Source organism: Adiantum capillus-veneris, chromosome 12, assembly GCF_014529385.1.
Source record: "Adiantum capillus-veneris isolate H3 chromosome 12, ASM1452938v2, whole genome shotgun sequence".
Lineage (NCBI taxonomy): Eukaryota > Viridiplantae > Streptophyta > Polypodiopsida > Polypodiales > Pteridaceae > Adiantum > Adiantum capillus-veneris.
Genome location: NC_140942.1, coordinates 73,727,615 through 73,741,971, shown reverse-complemented (window position 1 = coordinate 73,741,971; position 14,357 = coordinate 73,727,615). Strand labels below are relative to the sequence as shown.

General features: G+C 49.0%; 1 protein-coding gene across 1 annotated transcript in view; it reads right to left on the bottom strand.

The window, feature by feature from the left end:
- Positions 1-1,603: 1,603 nt before the first annotated feature.
- Positions 1,604-14,357, bottom strand: part of HGPT (Hypoxanthine-guanine phosphoribosyltransferase) — a 68,323-nt gene continuing 55,569 nt past the window's right edge. Inside the window, exons 3-5 of the mRNA XM_086526138.1 lie at positions 2,493-2,657; positions 2,017-2,111; positions 1,604-1,907 (exon numbers count right to left, since the gene is read on the bottom strand). Coding sequence (XP_086382264.1) covers positions 1,892-1,907; positions 2,017-2,111; positions 2,493-2,657 — 276 coding nt within the window. The 3' untranslated portion in view covers positions 1,604-1,891. The remainder of the gene's footprint in view (positions 1,908-2,016; positions 2,112-2,492; positions 2,658-14,357) is intronic.

Below are 14,357 nucleotides of genomic sequence, written 5' to 3'. Positions count from 1 at the left end.
TGAATCTCTCATCTCATGGAAATGTCAGAAGCAAATGACCACTGCATCTTCTTCCATCGACGTTGAGTATCCGCCTTATCTAGACACTATCACTAAAGCTTTATAGCTTCTACAAATTTTGGAGCATCTTGCCATTGCACCTTCATGTCTTACCAATATATATTCAGATTCTCAAAGTATAATTGCTCTAGCACATAATCCTATTGTTCGTGGCCAGAGTAAACACACTGACTTTGTTCAACATTACATTGAGAATGGTTGTATCAGCTTGGTATATTGTCCCACCATTGACAATCTTGTAGATCTTCTCTCCAAGTCTCTAGACCCTAACTAGAATATCTTCTTCACAGATGTGGAGTTGGACCACCCATCTGGCGTTGACGGGGAGGTGTTGGAGATATATCATCACCAAATGGTAGCACCCTAGGTTGCATATCACAACATCGAACCTACATAAACATTTTGCATAGGCTTTTGGCCCTATTTCGGTCCTTTGTCTCAATTTTTGGGCACTTTGCTATTTTGCAGATTTCTAGGGGCTTTACTATTATTTAGGTAGCCATAACCTTCTCATAAGAGCATTCTCTACAAATACTGAGTTCTCGCTCAATGCACATACAGATTCAAGTGATTAGATGTGCAATTAGGCTTTATACTCCAATTCTTCATAAGGAAAAATATCTCCAATAACATTTAAGATGAGGCCCGTTGTTGGTGCTCCTTGGGAAATTCTGGACGATTATATGACCTTTATCAAAAATAGAAAGATGCGAGTGCACTTGGGACTTATCGCATTGTGACACATCTCCAACTTGGCTTTACATCCTTGTGGATCAGCCCGTGCTGCACCAACACTTCTCTAATTAGTTTCAGTTCTAAAACCTAATACTCTTCATGTTCAACAAGACCTAAATACATGTCTTTCTTCCTTCTTCTTGGTTGCATAAGAGCCCAAGAATCCTGGGCAATTGAATCTCTCCATATGCTATTTGTGAGAAGACTTTGAAATGAACACGTTTTCTAGGTGTTGGGCAGTGGTGTAGAGAAGGATTTGTCTTGTGACCTACAAGGAAGACATTCTGTTGTTTTAAACTTGAAAAAGAGGGCTATTCATACAAGTTATGGAGGAAAGTGACAGAGGGGGAAAAGATTCAAGTGCATAGTTATTTCTCTTCAATATGTGGTGGCATCATAAATTGTCGGCAAGCAAATAAGACGACAAAAATTTCCAACCTTCTACCAAAAGTATTCATGCATAAAAGCAGTGCAAAGGTAAAGGTGGACTAGAAAAGTTTCCAGCTCACGTGATATGTTGAGATAACAGGCAAAAAAGGAATCAATTTTTCAGCATTTTCGGAATTCCTCAATGTCATCTTGTCCCTTATTTGATATTGGATCCCCTTTATTTTCTAATTCCTTTATAAGGCCCACCAAAGCATCCTGATTATTTGTCACTATTCCATATTCTTGTGAAGATCAGAGCAAGTTTATGCTTGCATTGTAATGTAGAAAAACATGGAAGGGGGGCAAGAAAAGGCCATTATAGTACACACATTGCTTGACATAAAATACACATTATTCATGCCTAATAAAGATTCAAAGCTAAGGCAAAAGTCATCATTTCTGAATAACACATTCTTTCATGAAGAAAACTATGTACCAAGTAGGTTGCTCAACAGAGATAACATCGACCTTCATGAAATAAAAGGATGCACCTTTTCAGGTATTAAGTATATGACCACCTATCAGAACATCACAGAGACTAGCGAGAGACAAAGAATGGTTAGGGATTGGCTTCAGCTTCTGGTAGCCACCATCATATACTACCGGTACTGTTTGACAATACAGTAGCTGGAAATATCTCCATCATGGGAGTATCTCCATCACACTACTAGTCTGGCAATGAGCTGCAAATTTGCAGACTATTAGTCAAAGCATGCGAGCACGGAATGAACAAAACCAAGCATAATTTCACAACTTCAATTATCTATAGACAACAAGCAATGTTCTGTATACCTGTACTTTGAGGGCTTCAAGACTCCAATGTATGGCAGATTCCGGTATTGCTCAGCAAAATCCATTCCGTACCCCACCACAAAATCATCCGGACACTGCAAATTACAACATTTCTTAAGGTCAACACACATCTGCAAGATTATTTGCAGTGCTTACTACTGGATTCCAGAGAAAATAAGAGATGCTGTCCCACACATTGTCATAACTCTGTTGACAGCTTAGATCCCAATGGACCAATGTAATAATGACTGTTTAGCACTACAATCCCTCATGCTGAATAATGGATTAGAGATAATGAAAGACACAATCAGAAAAGCCAACCTTTTGGACTAGCACTTAAAATGGTATCTCAAATAAAACTAATAACAGTGTGAGTCTTCAACTACATAGAGAACCGCACACGAACATTTTCTTAGTAACGTAATATACCTCAAAATATAATGAAATGAAATGCTGAAAAACTCATTACAAAATACCTCAAAACCTCTGTAAAACCTACTTCCAGCAGGAAGCTGCAGAGGAATCTTTCTGCGAGATACTTTGTCAAGAAAAGCACAAACTGAAACAGAAGCTGCTCCTCTCCCACTTAAATATAGCACCAAGCGAGCTAAGGTTGTTCCAGTATCGATTATATCCTCTACCTGATCAATTACAGAGAAATTCAAATTAGAGTCAAGGGGAAGAACAGAAAAAAGAATTCATACGAGCATGAAGTCTGTATTTATCACATAATCCTTTAGCCCCTTCAACCATTTCCTTCCTGCATGTTGAGTTGAATGGATTTTTCCAAAGGGCAGCCTCTTTTTTTTTTTTTCCTGCTTACACTGGATCTAGAATTGGTGTTATTTGGTGGTCTTCTTGTAAAATCTCTCTTGCCCAGTTGGAGCCTTAAGTTTTGGGAAATTTCTGAAAGTGTCAAATTTCCCTCACCATTTTCACAAGTCTATTGCCATTTTTGGTTTCTAGTCTTTTTGCAAGAAGAAGGGATTTTTGGGTGGGTCGGAGGGTGTGTGACACGGGGGGCGGGGGGGTTGGTAAGGGGTTCAAATTCTACACAGGCCCTTGATTATGGATTGCTTGCCCGTCAGGCATGCAATTGTACAGCTGCTCTTGCTACCTGACAGCCATATTTGCCTATGTGCCTGGTCCTCATATTGACATTGTCACATTTGTCCATACAATCACCAAGCTTATCGAAATCACATTGAGAGCTGTTCACATTTTAGGCCCCTGCTCCCACCAAAGGCATCCCAGTTTCCTGTTATGCGTACCCATTTTGTGTTCCGCGTGATTATGGCAATTCTGCCCCGCACAGCAAGAGGAGTATCATCTCTATCTGCATGATCAAGAGGGGTCCTAGTAGAAGCCAATCCATCAAGCTCTAGCTGAAGAAGGGGGATCAACTGAAGAAAATGGAATTCCAGCTCCAAGCTTATCGAAATCACATTGAGAACTGTTCACATCTTTAGGCCCCTGCTCCCACCAAAGGCATCCCGGTTTCCTGTTATGCATACGTATCCATTTTGTGTTCACGTGATTATGGCAGTTCTCCTCCGCACAGCAAGAGGAGTATCATCTCTATCTGCATGATCAAGAGGGGTCCTAGTAGAAGCCAATCCATCAAGCTCTAGCTGAAGAAGGGGGATCATCTGAAGAAAATGGAATTCCAGCTGTGGAATCCCTGTGCCTATATGCATGTCTTCTTTTCTTTGCCTCTGCTCCTTGCTTTCTTGCATCCCTCCTTTGTCTTCTTGAAATACCTGATACTGAGGACTCACGAGGAGACTCATGTCTCTCCTAGATACATGCTTGCTGTCTCTGCCTCTCGTGTAGCGTTGCCTCTGCTCTTAGGTTTGCAGCTATAGTGGGTGTAGTCGAAGGCAAGCCATGGTACGAGAGCGAGCTTGGAGCAGCACAGAGAGAGAAATGAAATGAAATGTTATATCAAACGTCTTCAAAAGGCCAAAATGATCTATGAGACCAAACTGATACAATCCTAAAAGACTAAAATAATCAGCCTGAAAATTATCATCATCATCATCATCCATGCCCCAAAATGTCCAGCATCAGGCGTTGTCCGAGAAAGTATTGCATCGGTCGCTGAAGAGCTTCGTCAATGTCCGCCTCTGTAACTAGTCGTATTGGGTGTCTCCTATGTCGTGCTAGAATAGTCCTGATTCTTTGGTGGAGCCTCCGTCGATGTCGTGGTCGCCCCCGTAGACTGGCGTCTAGCTCTCCCGAGCTCAGTGGCTTTGTCCACTAATATACCTCTGGTAGAAGTGGGCTCTGAAGTCTGCTGTGAAGCATGCTCATCCAGTTGCTGAGTCCCTCCAGTGATCTCCCTATGTGAATGTCTCCCACTACCTGATCTCCTCAAGCGACTTTCCCTGTCTGCGCAGCTCTAGCAAAAACAACCCGAGGCATCTCTGATCCTGATATCTCATAACTCTAGCCAACGGTCCAAAGCCCTCTCTGAATAGACAGTGAAAGCGGCCTCGTATCTCATAGTATACCGGACAATGACAAATGTGATGTGTCTCTGGCTCTATATGACATGACTGGCATATCCTGGCTTTTGCTAGTACTCTCCTAAATCTGCCAGTCTCAATTCTAGCTGATGCGATGATGTGCGCATCTGACCAATAGCACATCATATCCCATAGGATAAATGAGTGTCCATATAGGCCGATCTGATCACATGTCCATCCTCTGTTAGTTGGAGGAGATGCTCTCTATAGAAAGCCATCTTCGTGCCCAACTCTTGTACCGGCTGTATCCATGTGCTTCTGGTATCTAGCTGAATCAAATCCTGACGTATAAGTCTAGTGGTCTCTGTCCGTGTGAGAGAGGGAGGGTGCATCCAAGGAGTACTGGAATGGAGGCAGTCTATCCATGCTGAAGCCATGTGACTGAAACCATGATGTCATCTGCCCATACCACATGTTGTGTCAACTACGAGAGGAGGGGCAGCTAGCTCAGCCCGAATAATCTCATGTGGCGCTGAGGCCTTAGCCCGAATCATCCGAGAGATCATAGAGACTAGAGGCCTCTCCATACATCTCCATTCATCAGTGCTACCAGATCTGCCCTGGTAGTCAACTGAGGGCCCCCAGGTCTGAACCCCATAGAGCATAGCTGAAGCCACTAGAGTGTTAAAAAGCCACAGCTTTGTTCGAGGTTCCTGAAACTGAACCTGCAAACACATCTTCTCCAAACCTCCCAAGGCTGCATAAGGTCTCGCCAATCTAGTCTCTGCTGCTCTCCTCAATGAAAATGCCGGTCCACTGAAGACTACCCCAAGATAGGTGTATGCAATCTGTATACTCCACCGTCTCATGGGCATATGTAAAAGTAGGTGCTGACCTCCTGACCCACTATGGTGTGGTGTTAAACACCATAACCTTGGTTTTCCCCAGGTTAACAGACAATCCACTATCGTGGGCAAATGTGTATAAAGCATCTAAATGACACTACATTCTCCTCGGGGGAGTTGGAAATCAGAACAATATCATCAGCATATAACAATATTGGGATCCATGTCCCTGCCAATTGTGCTCCTCTATCACCATCCCTCTCAATGTAGTCGGCAACCTCATCCACATACATGCCGAATAGTGTAGGAGATAGCACGCAGCCTTGTTTCACCCCAATAGTGGAGTGAACCAAATCAGAAATCCCCTCTGGAGTGCGTACATGCCCCACTACCGACTTGTAAAGAGCCATGATCCCCCAAATCAACTCTTTTGGAACCCCCATCTCCTACAGTCTGCGCATCAATCTGGCTCTGGGCACTGTATCGAAGGCTTTGTGGAAGTCCACAAAGCAACAATATAGACGTCTCCCACCTGATCTCCCCTCCTCAATAATGGCTCTAAGTGTCAGAATATGATAAAGAGTAGAGAAACCTCTTTTGAAACCCGCCTAACCTGCTGCCCGTGCACCCTCTCTCTCTACCCATCTACTCAACTACTACTCAAGGATGGATGCTTACAACCGTGCCAATGTGTGTCCAATCATGATAACGCGGTAGTTCCCAGGTTCCATAGGGTCCCTTGACTTGAAGATAGGTACAATCATGAACAAACTCCAAGTATCAGGTAGGCCCTCGCACATGGCACGATTGAACATCACTGCTAGAAGCATAGTCACAAGGGACGCATTCCGGGACGGGGGAACGGGGGACGGGGGACGGGGCTGAAATGGATTTTTAGTGTAAAAAAGAGAGCGGGACGGCAAGTGGGGACGGGAAGCCCGAAAAAGGGCGTCCCCTGTTACTATGGCTAGAAGCTCAACAAGAAAATCTTTGGCATGTATAAGATGCTCTGCTACCAGGCCATCGTGATCATATGCTCTCCTAGTCTTCATCCTATCAATGGCTTTCTTTACCATCTCGGCGGTAAAGAAAGCACACGTGTGTGGGCATGGCTTTGGCGGATCTGGAAGAGGTGGCTGCCCCCTCCCTCTGAAGTCGGGATCATACCAGCTATTTTGGGGTGTGCTCCCAGAACGTCGGCGTTGCCCAAGCTCAGTATGGGGGTATGCCTCTGCTGCTGCATCCTGTAGTGTCTCTGTCAATATATAAGTGAGCTCCCCTAGAGGTCTCCCCGGATCCTCTGTGCATAAGCGTTTGTAGATACCATCTATGTAGACAGAATCAGTCTCTGAAGTAAAAGTGTATCGGGTATGCGTAGGTGTCTGTGCCAGTTGAGCTGTGTTGAACTGGAATGAGATTGTAAACGTGAGGAGAGCATGATCTACTGCTACCTGGGCCCGACTGTAAAGTCCTGAATAGAGGGTATGAAACTAGGTTGAGCCAAAACATAATCCATTGGGCTTGCTCCATGTCTATGAGGAAAGCAAGTTAACCCACTCGACGCTCGAAATCTGTGGAGGCCATTCAAGATGGCCAGTCCATGTGCAATCCCCAAATCTGTCAGATATCCCCCATATCCAGTGTGCTCTTCATCCTACGAACACTTGGCCAATCCATATCATTGACATCCAATTCTCTCAACATTTCCTCTGAAGTATCGTAGAAAGCTGTCTCAGACTGGCCCATCCTGGCATTGAAGTCTCCCAAAAGAATGACATCTCCATCCCTAGAGAACTCCCATATGTCCTCATCCAATATCATGTAGGGTGACTCCCCCTTGGGTGATGCATAATGAGATGTGCTGGGGGCAAAATAGCATATTGCAATGTAGAGTGGCCTCCTTGTCTCTACTCTCACTCTAACCCACATATATCTGGCATGCTCATCCCTCCGAACAATTCACGCTATATTTGACATTTACATTTATAGAATAGCTAGACTAATATTAGCCACAATTTTTTTTTTTCCGAGAAAAAGATCCTTCTATTAGTTAATGAAAGCTGCCCATAGGGCTACATCCACCTCTGCAGGAGAGGGCTACAACAAACATGATGGGGAGACTCTCCCGATGAAAAAACAGCATATATACAATAGGGCTAAATCAAGAGATGGGAGGAGGGAAAAGCCACACAGGTGGACAGTAGTGCCATCTGAGCACCCCCTAGACCATGGAGTAAAACGGCCCAGGGCGCCAGAGACGAAGGAAAGCCTCGCGGCGCTCCCGCATGCGGTCGGAGCAGCCCTGTAGTCCCTCAAGCTGTCCTCTGAGAGTATGGATCAACTCTAGCCAAAAGTCACGAACAGTCTCTGCTGGTGGTACAAGGCGAGCCTCAAAGATGCGGAAACAACGGGCCCGCCAGATGAACCAGAGAGCTAGGCCGTTGATGAGCTCCCAACACTCCGCTCTCTCACTGCTCCACTCCTGTGGAGTAAGGTCTGTAGCAGGCTGGAGTGTAGGTCGACCCCCCTGTATCACTATCATCCTGCTGGTGGAAGATAGCTCAAACTGAAGTGCCGGGCCCGTGAGGGTGGACCAAGCCGCCGCCCCCCAAGTGAACTGTCGAGCCGTGGAGAGGGCAGGCATCAGCCGAAGAACTCGTAGCCACACCTGCTGGGCCGAGGGACAGTCCCAAAGACAGTGTCGCTGACTCTCCACCAACTGGTCACAGGTTGTACATGCGGCCGAGAGACCACAATGTACAAGCCAGCTCCCTACTGCTGTGGCTCTGTGTGCAACCAACCACTGGAACAAGGTGACGCGCCTCGGCTGTCTGGAGTCCCACAGCCTCTGCCAAAAAGCTGCCAAGAACTCAACTGTGAGACTCTCCTCCTGCCAATGACCCACGGAGCCGTGCAAGGGCAGAAGCCTCCCAAAAAGTGAAGATGTTGTCAAGGATACTGCGTTCCTTGACAAAACCTGTCTGAGTCCCATGTATAAGGCTCTCCAAAAGTGGCTGAATCCTCAAACTCAGAGCCTTGGCAAGAATTTTGTAGGCTGAGTTGAGAATGGTGATGGGACGCCACTGTCGAATCTCATCCAAGGAGCCACCCTCCTTAGGAATGAGGTAAATCAGGCCCTCACTCATGCTATCCGGCATCACTCCTGTGTGCAGAATGTACTGAAAGGCACTACAAAGATCTGGGCCAAGCAGGTCCCAGTACTCCAAGAAGAAGCTGGGAGTCAGCCCATCCTCACCTGGACAGCTACCACGAGGGAGGGCCCTAAGAGCCGTGTGCAGCTCCTCAAGCTGAAGAGGTAACTCAAGCCTCTGCCGCATCTCCTCAGTCACAAGACAAGGCATCTGTGCCCAAACCTGCTCCCTGCATGCATCCTGCCTCTCTGACTCTGGCTCAGCCGACAGAAGCTCACGGTAAAAGTCAGTAACAACTGCACGCATATCCTCTGGCTCGCAAACAACTGACCCATCGGGTCTCCTCAACTGATTGACCTTGGCATGCGAGTGCCGAGGTCCCACTGTCTCAAAAAAAACACCTGTCACTCTGTCACCCACCTGAGTCCACTGAGATGCATGCCGGTGGAAGGCAAACTCATGGCGCCTCTCCTCTGTGCAAGCAAGCTCCTGTCGAGCATGCTGAAGCTGCTCCTCCAACCATGGACTGTCTGGATGCTGCTCCTGTATCCTCTGTAGTGAAGCAATGCCTCGTCTGAGACGCTGCTCCTCCTCTCTCGCTGCAGCCCGTCGAGCCAGAGACTCCTGGAGAAAGAAGTGGCTGAGCTGAGCTAGGCCTGAGGCCACTCTGTCTGCAGGTGGAGCCTGGCTGTCCATGCCCTCTGTCCATAGAGCCTCGACCCTCTCTCTGAGTGCTGAGTCCAACAAGACCCGCTCTGGGATGCGAAGCAACGTGCTCCCACTCCTCTGCCTGTCTGCCACTGTGAGGATCACTGGTGCATGGTCCGAGAAGGATGTCCCTGCCAGGATGCCCACTGATCCCCCCAAGTCACTGAAGTGGTCACTAGTGTAGAAGCGATCTATGCGCGATAGATTCACTCCTCCCACTCGACGGTCCGATCTAGAGAAGGCAAGACTCTCTGGAGGCCTCACAAAGCAAGAATGCTGCCATGTATCCGAGACCCTCAACGTCATACAAAACCTCTCCCAAGCTGCTAACTCGACTCCATGCACAGTAGCATGGCTGCCTCCGATTCTGTCAGAAGGGTCCTCCAACATGTTGAAGTCCCCTCCTACACACCACTGGTCAACCTGTGGCAAAGACTCAACCATCTGTGACCAAAACTCTGCACGAGCACTCGCCACATTGGGCGCATAGATATTCAGGAAACCCACAAGGCTACCCTGAACCTGCATAGTAATCCACTGAGCCCTGCCTGGTACAATAATCCCTCTGCCCACAATGGCCTGCTGTAATGAGTCCGCAATAGTCATACATACCCCACCCTGGATGCCTCCAGGTCCAAAAGCAGCTGACCAAAAGGTATCATAGCATCCACGCAGAATCTGACCACATCGCCGAATGCGGCTCTCAGACAAATGGTGCTCCTGAAGCATAAGGAGATCAATCTCTCCTCCCACAAGGCATCGCTGAAGCTTCTGACGCAATCGGCCCCGCTGTCGCTGAAACTGGGGCCCACCTAGTCCCTGCACGTTCCACGAGACGATCCTCATGGGGAGCGAGAGAGAACAGATGCTGCCGCAGCAGCAAGACGAGCTATCTTCGAAGCAGGCTTGGATGGGGAGTAATCCGCATCCGAGCGTCCTCTAGATAGGCGAGACTGCAGTGAGTGCCTGGTCCAAGCCCAAGTAGAGCGAGCCGTGCGTAAAGCAACCTCCTCTGTCCAGGAGTCCTCATGAATGAATACATAGCAAGGCAAACACTGCGTATCAGCAAAAAAGTACACCACAATGTGTCTACATCCTGCTGAATCTGGGGTGTCACCGCAAACTTGGCCAGTGGCCACAAAGTCTGCAGCAGATCTGTAACGCCAAGTTCTCCCATGTGGTGAGAGAACTCGAGAACCTGTGTATGCAACCATCCCACCACTGAGTCGAGGGACCACTCTGTCTCAGTCCTGCCACAGAGGGGGAAGGAGAAACCAACTGCTGAGTCCAAGGCCTCTGTCCCCCTAGCGGCGAGGAACAGAGCGTGGACTCTGAAGCAGGCTGCCTCGTGGTCTGCTGCGGAATCGCCAAGAAAACGAGTAATCCCGTAATCGAAGAAATCCCAGCGGCGTCGGAGGTCAAAGCTCGTCAAACCACGAGGGATAGCTGCAAGAGGAGATGTCTGAATCTGCAGTGGGGGCCGCAAGAAGGGTTGACCCTCTCTCGCTAGGCGACTCGTGGCGAAGGCGCTGCCAAGAGATCTCCTAGCCGCCGGCAAGGGTCCAGTCTCCAGAGCCGACTGTGGTACTGAAGCAGGAGGAGGGGGAGAAGGGGCTGGGGGGGGGCGGGGGAGAGGAGAAGCGGGGTGGGGCGGCAGAGACATGGGGGGGGCGAGGTGGGGAGAGAGAGGTAGCAGAGGGCGGGGGAGGGCGTGAGGAGGAGGAGGGGAGATCGGAAGGTGGAGCGGCTGGCGAGGGTGAAGCGGAGGTGGAGGCTGGCGTAGGGGGGTCCTCCTGCTCAAGAGGACCAAAGCGGTTCCCCGTGGGAACCCACTACTGCTGAGTAGGCACCTGGGGGCCACTCTGAGTGCCAGGCTGTCGCTGTGGCCCCTGGCGTCGACGGCCACGGGCCTGCTGCCACCCCTCCTCCGCTGGAGCCCCAGGCTCGGAGGGTGGCGCTGGATCTGTGCTCTGCGTCGCTGGCTGTGGCTGTAGCCCAGCCTTGGCAGGCTGGGGCTGAGGCTGCGGTGCGGGTCGTGGTCTCCTCCGTGGACAGGCCTTCGCCAGGTGGCCCATCTGTCTGCAAATGAAACACTGATTCGGGAGACCCGAGTACTCCACACTCTGTCTAAACCAACCCCCACTCACCCGAGGCAGAAGGATGACCTTCGGGAGCGTGTGGGTATCTCTGACCAAAACTCGAACTGAAGGGATGCCAGCCGCCTTGGCAGCTACTGATGCTGCCGTACGAGGTGTCTCCAGGACAGTTCCGATGGCGGAGCCAATCCTGGAGAGAAGTGGAAGGTACTCCCTCCGTAAACCCGGAAAGCAGACTGATATGGGGATGTCCGCCTCCTCTACTAGCACATCCGAAGACGGGTCAAAACCATGTCGCCACTGTCGAAAGTGGGCGCGTGCTGCTCGGATGGCCAATGGACTCATAGCTATGACCTTGGAGGCCATCTCGGAACTCTCGAACTCAATCTGGTAGTACCCCCGTCCGAGAATCTGGATATCCAAGATCTTGCCCACCTCTGCGAGGAGGCGGGCCTGGAGAAGATCTCGCAGCTCTCCTCTGCTGGGACGAGTGCCGAGAACCTTGCAGATGACAGAAGTCGCCTGCAAGCGTTCTACCTCTGTGGCAAGGCTCGCTTGCTCTGCCGGCGTAAGAGCAAGTCGAATGGTGGGCTCAGCGGGGTCGGGCGAGGGGGCTTCAGGCGAGTCCCTCTGAGGTGGAGCTGGAGCCTCCATCTGTGTCTACTGCTGAGTCGAAGAAGCGGGCGATGAAGAAAATCTGCGAACGAGTACGCCAAGCACTTGTCCGAAGAGAAAGCGTTGCCGAGCCAGGTGCAGAAGACCTTCGGGAGCAAAGAGGACGGGGGGGGTGGGGTGGGGATGGCAACGCGAGAAGAGGGCAGCGGGCAGCCTGTGGGGCAGCGCGAAAACAGGGGGGGGCAGCGGGCGGGCAGCAGCGCGCAGGGGCAGCGGGTTGGGGGGGGGAGAGGTTAGCGCGCAGGGGTAGCGAGTGGGGTGGGGGGGGGGGGGGGGGAGAGGGCAGCGATGGCGCAGCAAGGGGGGGGCGAGCAGCAGTAGCGAGCGGAAAGTAACTAGTTGTGTACTTGCTTCAATTGTATTAGCCACAATTTTATCATGCAAAACTCCAAACTTTAGGGTGATGTGCATCAGTTTGTGACAGGGTAGCTTCCCACACGGGTTAGACACGAAAACAAGGGCTTGAAACCCAACAATCCCCCCTCAAGCCCAAACCACTGACAAAGGCTTGAAACAGACATATGAAAGAGTTCACAAACCACCAAAAAAAGGGAGTAGAAGCCCCCTCCCCCCCCCCAAAACAACATCGGGGTGTGTGTACTTCCCTCGGACAACAATTGAGTGGGGACAACAAGAACTCAACCAAAACCCACAAATATGGGAGGTCTTACCACTTTTCTTGGTGGCAGTGTCTATAACCCGTACAAGATTTCTTGACTACGACACCATAAAGCAACTAGAGGACATGATTTTCGACTAGGACATATGGAAGAGTTCACAGATCACCTGAAACAATGAGTAGAAGAGCGCGCCCCCCCCCCCCCCCCCCCCCCCCCCCCCCCCCCCCCCCCCCCAAAACACACCAAACAACAACAACATCGGGGTGTGTGTACTTCCTTTGGACAACAATTGAGTGGGACAACAAAAACTCAGCCAAAACCGACAAATATGGGAGGTCTTACCACTTTCTTTGGGGGCAGTGTCTATAACCCGCAAAAGATTTCTTGACTACGGCAACATAAAGAAACTAGAGGACGTGACTTTTGGCTAGGACCATTTGACTAAAGGACCTCTGAAGAGTACTACAACTCTTTGAAACCAGAAAGCCCAAATCCAGCTGAAAGAGACTATCCAATCTTGCTTCCTTGCAAATTGTATCAATCTTGGATCCCAAATCCTCGAAGAATTTGTTGAGCATTTCCAATATCTGTCCTCATCTATGCTAAATTGTTTTCTTTGCTCGTAACAATCCTGTGTATAACATTTTCAGGAGTCGTATGAGCTTGTTCTTTCAGCTTCACAGCTGTAATAAGTGGCGTAAGATAAGCCCTCATGTCTCATCCTTTAATTAATTTGACTTTCAAAATTCAACTGAAGAGCTGCATGCCTTTTGCTGCAAGGAAACCTTATAAAGATACCTCTGCTGATAGCATTTTGAAATGCAAGAAAATTTGCAAAACAGCCAACAGCGTTGGGAACACCGCCCAGCAACCTCCACAGTAGTGTACACAGTTCTTGCCACCTGTACAACGTTTTGAAACGCTAGCATACAACGGCATCTGGTAGCGAAACGATGCCTGATGCCTTCACCTTGTCGCCGATAAGACCACCAAAGCAATTTTGACAACGTTTTAGAACACCGCTAGCGTGTACACTGTAGGGGAAAAAATTACCAATGTTAACGTCTGTTGCAGCCGAGGCCTTAGCCACCCCTTAATTTTGCTGTTGTAGCCGCCGCCTACGAATTGATAGCGTCTTGATATGCTACCCCCACCGGGCTCTGATACCACTGTTAGGTTTGTGGCTATGGTTGGTGTAGTTGAAGGTAAGCCATGGTAGGAGAGCAAGCTTGAAGCAGCAGCACAGAGAGAGAGAGAGAGAGAGAGAGAGAGAGAGAGAGAGAAATCACGCTATATTTGATTTGAAAACCATTTAAACAAATAGAATAGCTAGACTAATATTAACCACACCTTTTACCATGCAAAGCTCGAGATTAAAGGGTGGTGTGCATCAGTTTGTGACAGGGTAGTTTCCCACACGGGTTAGACACAACAACAAGGGCTTGAAACCCGCCTAGAGCAATGAACGAGGAGTGCATTAAGTTGCTAATTGTCTTGCTCTACCGAAGAAAAAGCACTATTTCCACGTGTTGTCCAAAGAGAGAGGAATCCTTCATGAGAGAGGGATGAAGGTGACGTGAGAGTTGGGGCTTGGACACCATCACACGGCACCTTGCCCCATAGAGCATAGGGAAATTTTGTGAGCATGTTAGCAAGAATTGCATGTCCGATAAGTCTATTTCAAACATGTAAATCACTTTCTTGAAATTCCAACTATAACATCACATATCATGGTAAACAATCTATGTGCATACCATATGGCAGTCATCAAGCACAA